Source organism: Prunus avium, chromosome 2 (genome assembly GCF_965620075.1).
Source record: "Prunus avium chromosome 2, drPruAviu1.hap1.1, whole genome shotgun sequence".
NCBI lineage: Eukaryota > Viridiplantae > Streptophyta > Magnoliopsida > Rosales > Rosaceae > Prunus > Prunus avium.
This window is the reverse complement of record NC_142285.1, coordinates 29,949,068-29,967,675: the sequence shown is the minus strand read 5'-3', so window position 1 is coordinate 29,967,675 and position 18,608 is coordinate 29,949,068. Positions and strand designations below refer to the sequence as shown.

Sequence of the window (18,608 nt, the reverse complement as noted above, 5' to 3'; positions counted from 1 at the left end):
TATGATTCCGTGATTTCTACATGACTGCATATTTTTAGAGGAAGATTGTATATTTGCACTTAATTAGTATAGTTACAATTTACAAAAAGATGCCATGATAGGAGCTAAATGAGTATCAACAATGCAGGTGACCCAACAGGGCTTTGAGCATTTTCTGTAGTACCAGCAGTTTTCATAGCAACAACCATTATATATCAAGATTGGACGTGTGAGAAATTTTAAAAAAAACAGTCATAGAAAAAGCATTCAAGTTTTAAATTGAATTTACACTATGTTGGGAAAAAGTAGGTAAATGAATCTCCATTATTTGTTGCTACCCTTTTCACATGTGATATAATCACTTTCCAGTCTTATAGCTATATCCATAATTGACTGTCTAAGATGCAAGGGACTTGTAGCTCAAGTGGGTTAAGAGTATTTACCCTTGCACCAGAGGTCTTAGGTTTGATTCCCCCTCCCCTAATATCATTTTTATCAAATAATAATAATACTAATTGACTGTCTAAGATATTGTGATTTACAATGGAACTTGATAATAATCTCTTTGAACTTGATGATTTCTTTTTGAGGCTCAGTCGCTTAATCCATTTTGGGTACTCAAATGAATGCATGGGTTGCTTTATATAAACTCCTCCCTGAAGCAATGTGATGAAGCAATGATTGATCTCTATGGGTTGCTCATGCGCTTCATCTGTGAAAAAGAAATTAAGTAAATTTATTTCATCCCGGCAATTATTTTTTAAGGAAATTTGTCAACGCACTTAACAGTCTAAACTGTGACACCTCAAAATTGATTTTTCCCTTTTTCCCTTTTCTGAAAGACAATAGGGTTTTATTGAAAGATTAAGACGAGTAGAGATAAACGAGAAGAACATGAGTTTACATTTGGAGGCTCCTAAAATAAATAAATAAAACATATCATTATCTGCAAATAAACCCAACTTAGCCAAACGATGAGCCACAACATTGACCATTTGGCAAACATGAAAGCAATCTTTTATTTGCATTTGTGCTACAAATCTAATAAGGACTTAAGAATTTTTCTTTTCTTTAGTATCATTAATCACTCGACAAATTTGATAAAAACTACGGAAAATAGAAACAAGCAACTAACGTGTGTAAGTAAATAAATTCACTTTCACATAAATCATGTGTTATGATTTGAGAGGTTAAAGCTACTCCGATTTTTTTAAGACATATTTATTGTAAAACTTATGACACAAGAGACAAACAATCTAGTAATGTACTTTCAATGGCAATTAAGCCTCAGGAGTGGCAGAATAAATTTTTAAGACTGGTTGGAAAAGCTTGTGCCTTTATATATTATTTGGCAATGTTATAAAACCAAACCCCTCGTGCATCTATTTCTCTCATGCCCCATTTCTATAATGGAATAAGTTTCTTTCACTAATTTTAATAGTTTCCTGAATTTTCTTTTCCCTTTCCTTTTCTCACTCTTTGTTTTTTTTTTAACCATCCCACTTAAAACTTGAAAATTGGCTCTCAAGTTCTATACGAGGCCTCAATAACCACAAATTCTGGGACCGATTCCAACAGAACAACTAACCTGATTATTAACTCAACACAACAGTAAGGGTTAGTGGGAGTGTCCTTTTAACACCGTACCACATAAACTCGTACCTTTTACATTAGTACAAGTTCGTCCGTACAAGCCCCTCCGGAGGTTTAGGGGATCGAAACCCAATGTCGTCACACGGCTCCTTTCACTCTGAGGTCACAAATTAAGTATCAATTGTATCACAAGAAGGGCATGCTAGAAAAATCAAATCCATTTCCCTGACATGCATACTAGCAACCAAAAAACGATGCCGAGTTCTTACGTATCAATATTTACATACATATACACAGGAAAACCTCTAACAAAGGCGTGAAGACCCCCTACCTGGTGTCCACGCAACCGTAAAACCAAACACCACGGTAGAGCTCCAAGAGAGTCAGAAATCCCTATAAACAACAAGGATCAACATCAAACTCCAACTCACATTATCACTTTGATTTACAACCCACTTCCACTTCTTGGGTTTGTTAAACCAGATTATCCACTTCTTAGGACAATTCTAGCTCTTAGGATAGTCTCTGATCATGTGGTTCTGCTCTGGACTTATAAAAGAAATCAAAGACTTCGTTTAAAAACAGAGACTTCAGTTTTGTTTAACAACTTAGGCAGGAACACCTTGACTTTGGAAAATCACTAAAAATCCATTTTGATTCGAAATGGCGTAAAAATTTCCAGATCACAAGTAGACATATAAAACTTCAACATATCAAAATTTCATTGAATTCCGAGTTAAGGAAGCAAGACAAAGGCTAAATCCAAAACAGAATAGGCCTGCAGAGTTTTCTGTTTTCTGCAGAATAATTCCAACTTTGAAAATTTGCCAAAAATCCAATTTAACTCCAATTTGAATGAAATCAGATTTGAATTGAAATACTCATCGAAATGTCTATTTTTGTCCAGAACAGAATACATAACTCGGATTTCTGCATAAATGCAGATTTCATCAACATCCATCTCATTCTTTGGCATTCAGTTCTAATCAGCTTTAAACACCAAAACAGTCCCAAATTTAAGATAAAATGACTATTATCCTCAACAAACTCATAATTATCCAACACACGCAACTACCAAGGCCACAAGCTTGAAAGTAGAAACTTACCCAACTTCCACTTCAACCCAAAATTACTCTGAGTTCTCTCTGTAGGTTCAGCCCAAGGTAGATTCTTCACCTAGTGTATTTGCATGTCATCAAATAACATCCGAAATCACTTACACAATCTCACTTAAATCAATGTACACTGTACTAGAATTCCAGCAGCAAGTATGGCAAACAAATCTTACCTTAACAGCTCCAAAGTAATCCACAACCTTCAATGAGCTGCCTAGTGACCACCATTCTCCCAAACCACACTTGGAAACAAGAGATTAAAGCTTAATCAGTCACTAACTCAGAAAGAGGAAATTTTCGAAACTTAACCAAATCCAAGAATGGTTTACCTACATCTCCAAAAATTCACCAAAAATTCAGTCGAGTTTCGAAAAATTCTTCGAAAAATACAACGAACTCATAAATACATGTACTTTCCTTTAATCACATTCAAAATATTTTCTCCAAAATTCTACAAATATTTTTTAAACACCATAAAATTTCTAAGGTCTCACAAACATGATCTTTATTTGGCATGTATGCAATATCTAATAATGAATCAAGAGCAAATGGACAATAACTGAGAAAAAGAAGAAGCAAGTAACAAGCAAATAAATGTACCTTGCGCTGCATTACAAGAGCAATCTCTCTTGCATCAATTTCTCCCATGCCACTCATTTCTACAATGGAATATTCTTTTACTAATTTTACTTGTATCTCAATTTTTATTTTCCCTTTCTTTCTCCATCTCCTTCCACTAAAACCTAAAAACTGACTCTCGAGTTCTAAAATGATAACCATTACAAAAGGAAGAAATATTTATGTTTTGTACTAGGAAAGAAATTTGGGGAGGCACTTATATATAAATTTGGGCGATAAAGCCGATGATGGGATTAAATAAGTTTGTTTAGCTACAGACAAGTCGTTCACATGTTTCATCTGAATTTACAAAGACCACACATACAGCTGTTACGAAACTGAAAAGGTAACTGAAGCAACTTATCAATTTTGATGTCATTTCACGTGATCAAATATTCTAAATTTGATTTTTAACGTGCACTTCCCCGTGCATCAAGAGGCTTTCAAATAAGATTAGCTAGATAAAGAAAATTTTCAAAATACCTTTAAGTCCATTGTTTTAAAGAGATTAGTTTGGCGACAAACTTCAATGAAGTTTGTCGAATTGAAAACAAATCCTTAATTAATTTTGCGTGAATACACAAAGAAAATGCATGCTTAATTTTTATTTTTTTTAGACGCTAATTGATTACTATACGTCACGTTCTTAATATCTATAAGATTTCATGTCATAGAATCTTCTGCATTAAACTATTTTTTAAAGAAGAAATGTTACAAATTAATAATTACAAAATTCATGCGTCGGGGGGTTTTTTTTTTGTCGAAGTTCCAATTCATTGCAATCCCCAAAAAGGGCAAAGAACAATACAAATAAAGCCAGGCAAAAACACCTGCCAGAAAACCAATAGGACAAAGAGGAACAAATCTAGCTAAAACAATCATAGTATAGCATGAAGATCATGTTCCCGAGCAAAAAAAAAAAAACTAAAACGGCAAAAGCCAACAAAAAGGAATTTAGCCCACATAAAGGCATATAACCCAATAAGAGGCATTACGCCCACATTCAGCATAAACCCCACATTAAACATAAAATACATTAAAAAAATAATAAAAAATAATAAAAAAGAGGAAACCTAGCCGCCACAACCAAAGAGAAACTCCAAGCCGCCACCAGTAAAGAAAAACTCCACGACTATAGATGGGCAAACCACCAATCACCACCATGAAGAACCAAACACCTATAGGTTAGTAAACCAAAGCCAAATATCCCTCAAAACATAGCCCACCAAAGATTCACTAACAGAACCATAATTAACTCAAGCAATACATCCAATGCGTCGGGTGTTAGGAGGCCAGAATTTTGATCCCGACTCACCAGTGGAATAATGGTCAGGGGAAAGCTAAGAAGATAAGCAAATTTTCATATAAATTGGAAGTTTTGTATCAGATACATGACTCCATCCATCTCACCCACTAGTGTTGTCATTATTGTTAAATGATTTCAATTAATAATAATAATTGTAAAATAACGAAATTTTTGAATATGATTAAACAAAGGTCATTTGAATGTTCCTAAACATTCCAAAGAAAAATGATAGTAATCATATTGGTGTGACTTAATTTGCTCATTTGCTATAGGGAATTGTTGGTGTGAGTTGATGTTTCTGTATAGATTGATTGTAATTTACTTCCTTTTCTATTTCTGATTTCCTATTGTAATTAGAATAAGGAGTTATAGTTTTACTTAGCCTCCAAGGTTACTTGGCCTTCAAGGCATAATGTACTATATATATGTGCCTTCTACAAAGAGATGAATAGACAGAAAATTCCCACAATTATTTCCCTTATTTTAGCATTGTATCAAAGCAACGATCTTATGGTTGCTGCTCTACTTAAATCCTAGCCGTCACCGCCATGGGTGGTCAAGGCTTGCCAATCACATCCCATGAAGGCAGCTCCACCAACTCCTCTACCACCTTCCACATGATCTTAGAAGAATGGATCTCCAAAATGACCCAGTTACTGAATCAGGCCCCGACCCAGATCCCAACTCATACTATAACCTATGAATCTTCCGCTGCACAGATTGGCATCAAGTTGGATGGCGCCAACTATGCCATATGGTCCCAAGTCGTTGAGATGCATATCTCAGGCAAAGACAAATTAGGATATATAAATGAAGAACTACCACAACCTCCCAGATAGACCCGAGGTTCAACAAATGGCTAACCGAAAATTCTATTGTGAAAGGATGGCTAATCAATTCTATGGAGCCGAAATTGATTAGTAATTTTATTCACCTTCCCACTGCAAAAGCAATATGGGATGCAATTGCCACAACTTACTTTGATGCACCAATATATTTCAGATGTATGATCTTAAAAGGTGAGTATCCAGACTGAGACAATCATGTGGCTCTATTGAAACGTACTACAATACCCTCCATGGTTTGTGGAGAGAGATTGACTTTCGTCGTCCTAACCCAATGCAGTGTGAGTCGGTGAACAAGAGGTATAATGAAATTATTCAAGAATATCGGGTTTATACTTTTTTGGTTGGATTAAATGATCAACTTGACAAGGCTCGAAGCGATGTACTCCAAATGAACCCATATCCCACGGTGGAGCATGCTTGTGCATATTTTCGTAGGAAAGATATCTGACATGAATTAGTTCATTACGTGTAATTACCAATAAATTAAACGTAGTGGAAAAAAGAGCATGCAAATGAAATCTTTATTTGATGATTTCTTTGCAATCTTACCCATTTATGTTTGACCGTCTAAGTATAGTGGTTTAAAATTTTCAAAGGAATATTTTATAATATATTTCTTAGCAGTCCTTATAAATCCATGAATGGTTGCTGCCATAAAGAGAGAAACTGGGTGTACAATTTCTAGCAATGAACTTTTCTTTTAGGCTTATTTACACCAGTGCCCCGTGAAACTACGGTAAATCTCACATTACCCCCTCAAACTTAAAGTGGCATTCTCACCCCGCTTGACTGTGGTTTGGTGATCCACTTTGCCCCTGCCGTCAATTCCGTCCAAAAGTCTGTTAACTTTGATGATGTGGCAGAGTTGTTTTTGTAATTTCGTACACATGAATCATTATCCACCAATTGAGCAGGCGAGGGGCAAATGGAGCCCAATTTTTTAAAGACATGGATTCCATGTGGACAAAATAAATAATAAATAAATCTTCAATTAAAAAAATTAAATTTAAAAAAAAAAAAAAAAAAATCAAACCCAGCAGCATTCTTCTCCTCCTCCTTGTTTCAACCCTACACACCCAACCCCCAGTCGCCTCCCTACCCACACAACCCCACCTCGATCTCCCCAACCTACGCACTTCCCCAACCCTCAAACCCAATAGCCCTGACCTACCCAGAACAACTCTTTGATTGAGGCGTTGCGAAGAAATTGACGATGGGAAATGTGTTTGAAAGGAGGGAGAGTGGAGGAGGAAATGGAAATGGGTTTCAGACCTTGTTTGTAATGTTTGACACATGAGGGTTAGATGTTATGGTTAGTTGATAACTCGATAGGTTCTTATGGGATCTCATTGGATGGCTATGAGGTTTGATTTTATACTGTTTTGCCCATGTAATGGAATGTTGAATTTCAAAATTGTCTATCTGGATCTATTGATTTGCAGGAGATATAGTAATAGTATTGCAGATGGCTTTGAGCTTATGCTTGCACCCTTTTAGTCTGCATATGCACTCCATTTGTAAAGGTTTTCATTGGTTTGCTGCATATGGATTAATTATTGTTTTTGGTTATTAAAAAAAAACAAAAAGAGAGGGAGAGAGAGGAAGAAGAGAGAAGAAGAGAGAAGGGCGAAGAGTGTTGAATCTGTGGTTGGGGTTTGTATGGCTTAAATGGTGGTTGAAAGGGGGTGTGTGATTTGGGGTTGGGTGCTAGAGGTTGATGGTGGGCAATCTTCGGGGGCAGAGGTGGTTGGAGTTGGGGTAAGGAGGTGGTCGGAGATGGGGTGGGGCTGCTGAAATTTATGGAGAAAATTTTCAAGTTCTGGGTGTGTTGTGGGTTGTGTGATTGGGTGGGGGTTTGGATCGGATTTGTTGCAGAAGGTGGTGGGTGGGCATATGCCGTAGACAGGACTAATTGGCGGCTGTTTGGGGTTTTGTTTTTGAAAAGATGGTCGGAAGATGGGGCGCGTCTAGAGGCAAAGAGAGAGGGAGGGAGAGATGAGGAGAGAGAGAATGAGAATGAGAGAGTGGGGATTTTTTTTTCTTTCTGTGTTTAAAATTTTTAAAATTTTTTAAAGAATTTTTAAAGAAATTTTTTATGTTTGTATTTTAATTTTTAATTATTTTAAATTACTAGAATATTTAATTATGTGGAGGTGGGCTCCACTTGCCACATCACCCATTTAATTGGTGGATAATGATTCATGTGTACGAAATTACAAAAACACCCCTTCCACGTCATCAAAGTTATCAGACTTTTGGACGGAGTTGACGGCAGGGGGCAAAGTGGGTTACCAAAACTCAGTCAAGCGGGGTAAGTGAGCCACTTTAAATTTGAGGGGCAATATGAGATTTGATCATAATTTCAGGGGGCATTGGTGTAAATAAGACTTTCTTTTATCAACTCAAAGCCTAGCACGTGCAAGAACTTTGGTAAGCCCCATAAATCCTATCAGCTCCTCATGTACCATAAAATAAAGGATTGCAGGGAAGTTGATATCTTTTCTTGATATCAACTTATATAAAGTAAAATATAAATGCTCAATGCTAATTAACCAATTGTAATTTCATTAGTAATCGCTAACTACTCGTTTCTGTCCAATCTTGGTACAATTTAGGCTTCTTATCTAGGTCCAAAACGATTAGCTGTTATTGGATTTAGTCCACACGTTTTTTGTTCTAGATATAAGTTATTTGACATTTATTACTTTTGTTGCTGTGTCGATATTACCCTTGAAGTAAATAAGGAAAACAAATTGAAAATCTAAATTTAATGCATTAAATTCTTGTAATTGAATTTCTGAATATAAATTTTGAATTCTTTCCTTCTCTATTCAACGACAAAAGTCATAAATGGCTAATTATTATCACATAAATTACTATTACTCGATTCAAGGGATAATGGGCAGCATTGGAACAAAAAAAGATTTTAAAAAATAAAAATAAAAAGATTACATCATAATATATTAAAAAATGAATGTAATACTATGTGGCACAAGAGTCAAAGGACTTGTATCAAAGTCGCCAAATCCGAGGATTAAACCCAACTTTTCAATGAAAATTTGAATCTATATAAACTTTTCTATTAAAATTATAAAGCGTTTGTTGTTTCAATGTTGATTGTGCTGACCTCTCTCGACTTATGTCTTACCACATTGCTTGGTATTAAAATGTGGTAAGACATATGTCATAAACTTACTTGAGTGTAATTGGGTGTATTCGTTTCTCATCTCACAACACGATTATGTGATTTCTACATGATCGCATATTGTTAGAAGAGGATCGTATACTCTTTGCACTTAATTAGTGAGTGTATAGTTACAAAAAGATGCCATGACAGGAGCTAAATGAGTATCAACAGATGCAGGTGACCCAACAGAGCTTTGAGCATTTTCTGTAGTACCAGCAGTTTTCATGGCAACAACCATTATATATCAAGGTTGGACATGTGTGGGAAATTAAAAAAAACGTCATAGAGCATTCAAGTTTTAAATTGAATTTACATTGTGGTGGAAAAAAGGTGGGGAAAATGAATCTCCGTTATTTGTTGCTACCCTTTTATATACATGTGATATAATTACTTTCCAGTCTTAGCTATATCCATAATTGATTGTCTAAGATGCAAAGGGCTTGTAGCTCAAGTGGTTAAGAATATGTACTCGTGCACCTGAGGTCTTTGGTTCGACTCTCCCTGCTCTAATATGACTTGTATCAAAAAATAATAATAATAATTGGATGTCTAAGATATTGTGATTTACAATGGAACTTGATAATCTCTTCGAACTTGATTTCTTTTTAAGGCTCAGTCGCTTAATCCATTTTGGGTACTCAAATGAATGCATGGGTTGCTTTATATAAATTCCTCCATGAAGCAATGTGATGAAGCAATGGCTGATCTCTATGGGTTGCTCTTGCGCTTCATCTATAAAAAAGAAATTAAGTAAATTTATTTCATCTTGGCAATTATTTTTTCAGGAAATTTGTCAACGCACTTAACAGTTATTTCATCTTGGCAATTAATTAACTAGATTCTTCACCTAGTGTACTTCGCATATCATCAAATAACATCCGAAATCTCTTACACAATCTTACTTAAATCAATGTACACAGTACTAGAATTCCAGCAGCAAGTATGGCAAACAAAATCTTACCTTAACAGCTCCAAAGTAATCCTCAACCTTCAATGAACTGCCTAGTGACCACCATTCTCCCAAACCACACTTGGAAACAAGAGATTAAAGCTTAATCAGTCACTAACTCAGAAAGAGGAAATTTTCGAAACTTAACCAAATCCAAGAATGGTTTACCTTATCTTGTAGAGCTCATTCATACGATCCTAAAGGCGAAAACGGCGCAAGAATTGGAGTTGTAGAATGAAAGTTATGGTATAAAGAAGTTTGAAGGAGAAAGAAGGGAGAGAATGGGTTTCTGGAAAGAGAAACTCGTGAAGTAGGAGCTCACGTTTCCAGCTAAAAACCATCCTTTCCCCCTTTCTTTTTTCTTTGGAACCACCAACTACATGGGGAAAGAAGAGATAAAAAATTCAGCCGAATTCCTAAAAATTCTCCAAAAGATACTACGAACTCATAAACACATGTACTTTCCTTTAATCAGATCCAAAATATTTTCTTCAAAATTCTACAAATAGTTTTTAAGCACCATAAAATTTCCAAGGTCTCACAAACATGATCTTTATTTGGCATTTATGCTAAATCTAATAATGAATCAAGAGCAAATTGACAATAACTGAGAAAAAAGAAGAACCAAGTAACAAGCAAATAAATGTACCTTGTAGGCCCATTAGGAGGATCTTAAAGCCCCTAATTTCTCCCATGCCACTCATTTCTACAATGGAGTATTCTTTTACTAATTTAACTTGTGCCTCAATTTTTATTTTCCCTTTCGTTCTCCATCTCCTTCCACTAAAACCTGAAAACTGGCTCTTGGGTTCTAAAATGATAGCCATTACAGAAGGAAGAACCTTATACATGAGCAATATTTAAGTTTTGTACTAGGAAAGAAATTTGGGGAGGCACTTATATATAAATTTGGGCGATAAAGCCGATGATGGCATTAAATAAGTTTGTTTAGCTACAGACAAGTTGTTCACATGTTAAGTTTGTATAGCTACAGACAAGTCGTTCACATGTTAAGTTTGTTTAGCTACAGACAAGTCGTTCACATGTTTCATCTGAATTTACAAAGACCACACATATAGCTGTTACGAAACTAAAAAGATAATTGAAAGAACATATCAATTTTCATGTCATTTCACGTGATCAAATATTCTATATTTGATTTTTAGCATGCACTTCCCCTGCATCAAGAGGCTTTCAAATAAGTTTAGCTAGAAAATACACGACTCCATCTCACCCACTATTGTTGTCATTATTGTTAAATGATTTTCATTAAAAATAATAATTGTAAAATAATGAAATTTTTGAATATGATTAAACAAAGGTCATTTGAATGTTCCTAAACATTCCAAAGAAAAATGATCGTAATCATATTGGTGTAACTTAATTTCCTCATTTGCTATAGGGAATTGTTGGCGCGTGAGTTGATGTTTCTGTATTGATTTATTGTAATTTGTTTCCTTTTCTATTTCTGATTTTCTACTGTAAATAGAATTAGGAGTTATAATTTAACTTAAACTCCAAGGTTACTTGGCCTTCGAGGCATAATGTGCTATATATATGTGTGTTTGTGTGTGTGTGTGTGTGTGTGTGTGTGCTCCTTTTACAAGGAGAAGAATACAGAAAATTCCCACAATTATTTCCCTTATTTTAGTATGGTATCAAAGCAACAATCTTGTGATTGCTGTCTAGCTAGCTAGTATAGTTCATGCGACCCATGATTTTAATACAGACAAAATCACAGGTGCCATTGCTACAAAAAATGAAATAGACGACGACAATCCACCATCGTTGTGATGCTTTGAAAACCGTCGTTAAATCGACCGACATCTTTTGAATGTCAAACTACGACGGTTTTTCACCGTCGTTGTTAATCTGTAAAGACAACAGTTTTACTTAAAAACCGTCATTGTTTTCATGTAAAGACGACGGGTTTTCCTAAAAACCATCGTTATTTTGATGCAAAGACGATGCTTTTTGGAAAACCGTCGTTATATATGTTAAAAACGACGGTATTGTGTTAAATACAGTCGTTGATTGTCTATAAAGAAGACATTATTTTGTTAAAAACCGTCGTTGTTTTGATGAAAAGACGACGCTTTTTGGAAACCCGTCCTTATATATGGTAAAGACAACGATATTTGGTTAAATACCGTCGTTGATTGTATATAAAGACGACATTATTTAAAAATGGTGGTTGATTATATGTACATACAACGGTAAAACCATAATTTATTTTCTTTAAATATGTCGTCTAATAAGTTCCCAAGCTGTTACATTGTAGTTGTTTATTTTCTAATGAACTAAACATAAAGCAAGACTAGATACCATTTGACTAATAAATAAATGATGAGTTTCATGGGGAACATCATCATCAGACACATCTGTTTCCTGTCATGCATTCAGTCAGAATTTTAGTGTTTCTTTTTTCTTTGGGAAGGGGAAGGGAGTGCAAGAGTTGACCTCTCTCGACTTATGTCTTACCACATTGTTTGGTATTAAAATGTGTTACAAAAATGTGGCCTCCATCATTATTCTTTAACTTATTTGAGTGTAATTGGGTGTATTCGTTCTCATCTTACAACATGATTCCGTGATTTCTACATGACCTCATATTTTTAGAGGAAGATTGTATACTCTTTGTACTTAATTAGTATAGTTACAATTTACAAAAAGATTCCATGATAGGAGCTAAATGAGTATCAACATATGCAGGTGACCTAACAGGGCTTTGAGCATTTTCTGTAGTACCAGCAGTTTTCATGGCAACAACCATTATATATCAAGATCGGACGTATGAGAAATTAAAAAAAAAAGAGGCATAGAAAAAGTATTCAAGTTTTAAATTGAATTTACACTGTGTTGGGAAAAAGTAGGTAAATAAATCTCCATTATTTGTTGCTACACTTTTCACATGTATTTATATACATGTGATATAATCACTTTCCAGTCTTATAGCTATATCTATAATTGACTGTCTAAGATGCAAGGGGCTTGTAGCTCAAGTGGTTAACAGTATTTACCCCTGCACCCGAGGTTTTAGGTTTGATTCCCCCTCCCCAAATATTGTTTTTATCAACAACAAAAAATAATACTAATTGATTGTCTAAGATATTGTGATTTACAATGGATCCGGAACTTGATAATAATCTCTTTGAACTTGATGATTTCTTTTTGAGGTTCAGTCGCTTAATCCATTTTGGGTACTCAAATGAATGCATGGGTTGCTTTATATAAACTCCTCCATAAAGCAATGTGATGAAGCAATGACTGATCTCTATGGGTTGCTCATGCGCTTCATCTGTGAAAAAGAAATTAAGTAAATTTATTTCATCTTGGCAATTATTTTTTAAGGAAATTTGTCAACACACTTGAAAGATTAAGACGAGTTACGATCAACGAGAAGAACATGAGTTTACATCTGGAGGCTCCTAAAATAAATAAATAAAACATATCATGATCTGAAAATAAACCCAACTTAGCCAAACGATCGATGAGCCACAACATTGACTGTTTGGTGAACATGAAAGCAATCTTTTATTTGCATTTGTGCTACAAATCTAATAAGGACTCAAGAATTTTTCTTTTCTTCAGTAGCATTAATCACTCGACAAATTTGATAAAAACCACGAAAAAAAGAAACAAGCAACTAACGTCTGTAAATAAATTTACCTTGCATCCATCCCAGCTAGGAAAATGTTACAAAACCAAATCCCTCGTGCATCAATTTCTCCCATGCCACCCATTTCTATAATGAAATAAGTTTCTTTCACTAATTTTAATCGTTTCCGAATTTTCTTTTCCCTTTCCTTTACTCACTTTGTTTTTTTTTTTTTTTTTTTTTTTTTGGTGACCATCCCACTTAAAACTTGAAAATTGGCTCTCAAGTTCTAAACTAGTAACTAGATTATATGAGCAAAATATGACTTGTATCTAACAAGTTGGGGGTGACATTTATAACAAATTCGGGCGATAAAATTGATGCCGAAATTAAATAAGTTTATTTAGATAGAAACAAATCTTTCACGGATTTCACCTGTAATTACAGAGCCCGCATACATAACAGCTACATAAACCAAACGCTAATTGGAAGTGGAACAGCCTATGACATGTATTAATTTTCACGCCATTCACGTGATCAAATATTTTACACTAACCTTTTGACAACATATTCCGGACAAAAAAAAGAAGAGGAAATAGCTCTGAATGCCACTGCAATCCAAACTTTATATGGAAATACCACTTTTACCCACATATTTTGCAAATATAATCTATAAATACATACTTATTGCCCACATAACACTTTTGGTCAATTTTTGTTTTCTCTCTTAGCTCTCTCTCTCTCTCTCTCTCTCTCTCTCTCTCTCTCTCTCGCAGCTCTTCCTCTCCTAGTGCTCTCTATTGTTCGCCACTCCTCGAAACCCATTTCATCCTCTCATCTCTCTGTTCTGCAAATATGAAAGGGGTGACTCAAAAGACATAATAGTACCACGGACCATCACATTTGCTGAACTGTTCGATCGTGTGCATAAGATTGGTAATACAAATAGATTTAGAGCTCACATGGATGGACGCCGCTACAATGTAATGACAACAAATATTGCGGAGTCAATCAACTCAGTCCGTAGGTTTGCAAGGATGCTGCCATTGGTTCATTTGATAGGGGAAATTATTAATCTCCTTGTCAAATGGTTCACTGAACGTCGTGAGTTGGTTTTGAAATGCACAACAACATTGTGCCCTAATTTTGGCCAGAAGAAGTTGAGGAATAGGTTGGATGATGCTGCAAGGATGAATGTCGTTAAACTAAATAACATACAATATAATGTTGTGGACAGTGATATGGACAGCCTCTTACATTTGACGAACAACAGTTGTAGTTGTAGGAAGTTTAAGCTTGAGCAACTACCTTGCAAGCATGTAGTTGCAGTTTGCTGCTTCTTAAAACTAATTGTATACTCCAAGGCTTCTCAGTATTACACTCGAAATACATGATTGGATGCTTATTCGGATACCATCTACCCGGTACAGCCTCAGGGAATGTGGGTTATTCTTAAAGATGTCCAAAGTCGAGTTGTGCTACCTCGCATGGCAAAGGTCATGCCAGGCAGGCGGAAGAAGCTAAGGATTCCCTCGCAAGGAAAGGGCACCATTAGAAGAAAGTGCTCAAGTTGCAGTTCCACAGGCTACAATAAAATCACTTGTAAAAACAATATTCCACTCCCTAATGTATCTTAGACAATATGATTTGTGTTAGTTTGTTAGGTACTGTCAATTTGAATTTTATTTGTGGTGGGTTTGGTGTTATGTGGATTGTGAATTTTGTTAAATTTGCATAATTTGGGTTGCATTGCTATACAACATGGTGTATTCCCTATTTATATTGATAGTATTGCTATCGTATTGCCATTTTATTGCCTTAAGATTGCATTATATTGTACTTTTATTGTAGTGGTATTGCTATTGTAATGTAAACTTTGTATGTACGAAATTTAAGGGCCTAGAATGTAACTCAAAATGGATCCCCAACATTAAAGTCCTTCCAATGCAATTATTAGGCAGTTACCGTGATACTCCTACTACACCTTCTTTTGTGATTACAAATTCAGACGATACATGGGGCAAATGTGGGGCAAATACAAGGTGAAGTAAATGTGGGGCAAATACAAGGTGAAGTGTCCTATGTGTTTGACTGGATATAGTTGCTAAAGGAACATTAGGACTGTTAACCCCAACAAATTCCTCATGTCTTGCCAAGAACACCCTTGAATTAACTCAATGTGCCCAAGCCAGTCCCAAAGTTGGACTCACCCGTCAGCCTGATGTATGCAAGCACTCCAAGTTTCCCAATCTCACCCTATTGATTCCATCATCTAGCTAAATAAAATCCACTACTTGGTTGGTCAGAACCACCACCCCAAACTTATTTGCTAAAGCATTCAATGTCCGGGATATCTTGAAAAACATTTCAAACCCGCATTTCAAATCTGCCGGTGTTCTTTCATACTGTGATTGGAATATAATGTAGCAATGAAATACAACAACAATACAACATGAATAACAATAGCAAAACAACAACAGTAAACAAGCAAATCTCAAATCAAATGCAAGAATCAATCGACAAAGAACAAACCCATTCACTGTTTCAAACAAGGAATCATCAAAATCTTACAATTTCAAAGAAACCTCTAAACCCTAAACCAATTTCAGAGAAACCTCTAAACTCTAAGAAAATGACCATCAACAGTACCTATTTGAGGTTAGCGATGGGGTTGAGCTTTGAGGTTGAAAGCAGCTGCGACCTTAGGCAGAACGACTTAACAGGCAGCGGTGGGAGAGGAAGAGAACTGCGTGAGAGAGAGAGAGAGAGAGAGAGAGCTGCACGAGAGAGAGAGAGAGAGAGGGAGAGAGCTGAGAGAGAGCTGAGAAAGAAAACAAAAATTGAGAAAAAGTGTTATGTGTGCAGTAAGTGGACAATAAGTATGTTATTAGAGGTTATATTTGCAAAATATGTGGGAAAAGGTGGTATTTTCAGATAAAGTTTGGATTGCAGTGGCATTAAGCGTTATTTCCCAATAAAAACCTGTCGACAACATCGTTAGTAAGCCCAAATTCATGACAATATTTATGTGTAGGCCCAATAGTTGTGCCCACAATCTTTTTTGGTCCCAAGATAAAGAAAAGCCCACTTCAACAGTTGAACCCAACACAATCAAATACATTACTTGAATTGAATCATTCCAAACGAATCAAAACCAGCTGCTTTATAATCATCGCAGATGCAGGAGGAGACTCTGGAGAGTGGAGGAAGTGGTGGTCGCGGTGGGTCCCGCTCTCACTTGTGGTGGGCCGGGGCCAGCGCGGGCCAGTTGGGTTGGGCTGTGGTGTCGTCCCGGAGAGGTTGCGCTGGAAACTCCACGACGATGCCTTTCAAGGCCTTTGCCGTTGCGTCCCTCTACGTCGGCTCCATCGCCACCGCCGGCGTCGCTGGCCTGCAAGCCTCTGGAATCCGCAAGGTTAGCTCTCATCTCTCTCTCTCTCTGTGTCTCAGATTCTTAGGGGTATATCAGTCATTTTGGGAAATGTTTTCACTGTGAGTGAAGCACTGCAATTTGCTACAAGTTGTATCAGTGTGGCATGTATCTGTGTATTTATTTCTTTGTAATTACAATTACGTCCCTCTGATTGGATGGTATTTGCAAATATATACGCCCTTGTCTTGCTTTTCTTATTTGTCTGTTTTTCTATCATTGGCATTTGCAAATATTCAGAATTTCATTTGTCAAATTTTAATATTAATAATATGCAATGAAGCAAAATGCTTTTGAATAGCAGTTTTACTGAATAACAGAAGTGTAAGGGTCAGTTCATTTTGAACTTTGAAGTGAAGGATTATTCTGATTGCTTAGGGAAAAAAACTATTAAAAAAAAAAAAAACCAGAAAAGGAAGTGGATGACAAATAGATTTGCATTTTTCGGTAATGGGAATGTAGTGTTATAGAGACTGATGTTGTCTTCTTGAAAGGAACATTTTGGTGAAGAAAGGAGTACAGGGAATTGGGCTGTGTCATGTGGTGCATTGAGTTGCTGTGATGAATATGAGCATTTTTTTCCCTTGTGGGCTCTTTTTGAATGGATAGCTAGTCCAGCAATCCTTCTCTCTTTTAGACTCCCTTTTTATCAGTTTTTAGATGTTTTGGATTTGGGCTGTACCTCTCATGTACCTACAATTGCTCTTCCTTTTGTGTTCTTATGGTTTTGAGACTTTTCTCCATCCGCTATTCGTCGTCTTCTTCCTTTCAGATATTTTCGTGGAGGAGGGGGAGGTCAGGTTTGGTACAACTTATATCTAGAGTGTGGACCTCTTAACTTGAGCTACTCTCGAGACTGGATACCGACTATTTTACAGTTTATCATTGAGCCTTTGAGCCGAATTCATTATGTTTTAACTTAGCCAGGTTTGTTGCTGAATTTATTAGCTTTTGTTAGCGGTTTTGTGGAGTAGATCCTTTAAACTGTCTATCCCTTTTTCTCTTTGAAACCTCACGGCCATTGGAGTCCTCTCTTTACCTAAGTTTAGACCTTGTGTAAGTTTGCCAAGTTTAGACCTTACTCTTAAACTTCTTTCAGCCCTCTACCCTGATCTGAATAGGTTTCCTAGTTGCAATACCGAGAGTGGAACAATTTATCAGGTTTGATATCTGAGACTGTTCGGTCCTGATTCTATCTGCAACTTGTTTTACCTTTTCTCAAAAACATGGACGCTACTTAGTAATTAATGAAGGTGTCCTAAAAGAGCTGAGATAACACCTTAAAGTCTTACATAAATCCTTACTGTCTAAAGATTAGAAAATTGATCATATAGTTAGATATCCAGTGGAAAGTCAAGGAAATTACCAACGAGCCTTTGATTCAATGGGAGTTGTCTCCACTTAGTTCAAATAGGTCTCGTATTAGACTCACATGAATGCGAGAATGATATATATTTGTGGTGAGTTAGATACATAATTGTAGCTAACCCATTGTAGCGGCATTGCTTTGTTGTGGGTGAATTATCGGGCCCATTGTTAACGCAGATTTGTGAATATCCTATCGTTTAGGTTGCTGTGATGTGTTCGGATCCGCTATTGTGATGCGTACCTCAAATGATACATGTACTCACAGTCTGTAAGTTGTTTTACAGGTGGAGGATCTAGTAGAGCTGGGTGCAAACATAAGAACTGGACTTGGGGTACATCAGAGGACAAGAGACGAATAACCTTTCATTGTTTGGTTGTAATAATTTTAGGTTTCGAATTCAATTTCAATTTTATTATATAAAACCAACACCTTTATGTTGGATTTTCATCTTGAATATATATTTTTCTTCACATAATCACTCTTTTCCATTTGTAAGATGAAGTTCCCAAACTCATTGAGAAGTATTCATTATCTCACCACATTAATGTTCTATTTATAAATAAATAAAAACGAATCTAAGAAAATATTTATTAAAGGAAAATATTTATTACATGAA

The 18,608-nt window shown here is 35.9% G+C and overlaps 2 protein-coding genes and 1 long non-coding RNA gene across 3 annotated transcripts; 1 reads left to right on the top strand and 2 right to left on the bottom strand.

Moving 5' to 3' along the window:
- Positions 1 to 279: 279 nt before the first annotated feature.
- Positions 280 to 3,477, bottom strand: LOC110766452 (uncharacterized). Its single transcript, XM_088249527.1, has 6 exons — positions 3,288 to 3,477; positions 2,861 to 2,929; positions 2,679 to 2,748; positions 1,904 to 1,965; positions 1,642 to 1,729; positions 280 to 691 (listed from the first exon to the last, which is right to left on the bottom strand). The coding sequence occupies exons 1-6, from the start codon at positions 3,465 to 3,467 to the stop codon at positions 357 to 359; spliced, it is 804 nt and encodes a 267-aa protein (XP_088105653.1). The 5' UTR covers positions 3,468 to 3,477; the 3' UTR covers positions 280 to 356.
- Positions 3,478 to 9,162: 5,685 nt separating this feature from the next.
- On the bottom strand, positions 9,163 to 10,447 carry LOC148296816 (uncharacterized). The gene is made up of 4 exons (XR_015834081.1): positions 10,245 to 10,447; positions 9,764 to 9,971; positions 9,608 to 9,676; positions 9,163 to 9,378 (listed from the first exon to the last, which is right to left on the bottom strand). It is a non-coding gene; the product is annotated as an uncharacterized LOC148296816 (long non-coding RNA).
- Positions 10,448 to 16,329: 5,882 nt separating this feature from the next.
- Positions 16,330 to 18,467, top strand: LOC110755407 (StAR lipid transfer-like protein). Its single transcript, XM_021956604.2, has 2 exons — positions 16,330 to 16,608; positions 18,276 to 18,467. Exons 1-2 carry the CDS (start codon positions 16,372 to 16,374, stop codon positions 18,348 to 18,350), a joined length of 312 nt encoding a protein of 103 aa, XP_021812296.1. The 5' UTR covers positions 16,330 to 16,371; the 3' UTR covers positions 18,351 to 18,467.
- The last annotated feature ends 141 nt before the right edge of the window (positions 18,468 to 18,608 follow it).

Coding starts and splice junctions, on each gene's coding strand:
- LOC110766452 (XM_088249527.1), bottom strand. CDS start 3,467: ATGGTTATCATTTTAGAACTCGAGAGTCAGTTTTTAGGTTTTAGTGGA. Junction 2,930..3,287: donor CTCTTGTAATGCAGCGCAAG/GTACATTTATTT, acceptor CTTGTTTCCAAG/TGTGGTTTGGGAGAATGGTG. Junction 692..1,641: donor AACTTGTACTAATGTAAAAG/GTACGAGTTTAT, acceptor TCTTTTTCACAG/ATGAAGCGCATGAGCAACCC.
- LOC110755407 (XM_021956604.2), top strand. CDS start 16,372: ATGCAGGAGGAGACTCTGGAGAGTGGAGGAAGTGGTGGTCGCGGTGGG. Junction 16,609..18,275: donor AAGCCTCTGGAATCCGCAAG/GTTAGCTCTCAT, acceptor GTTGTTTTACAG/GTGGAGGATCTAGTAGAGCT.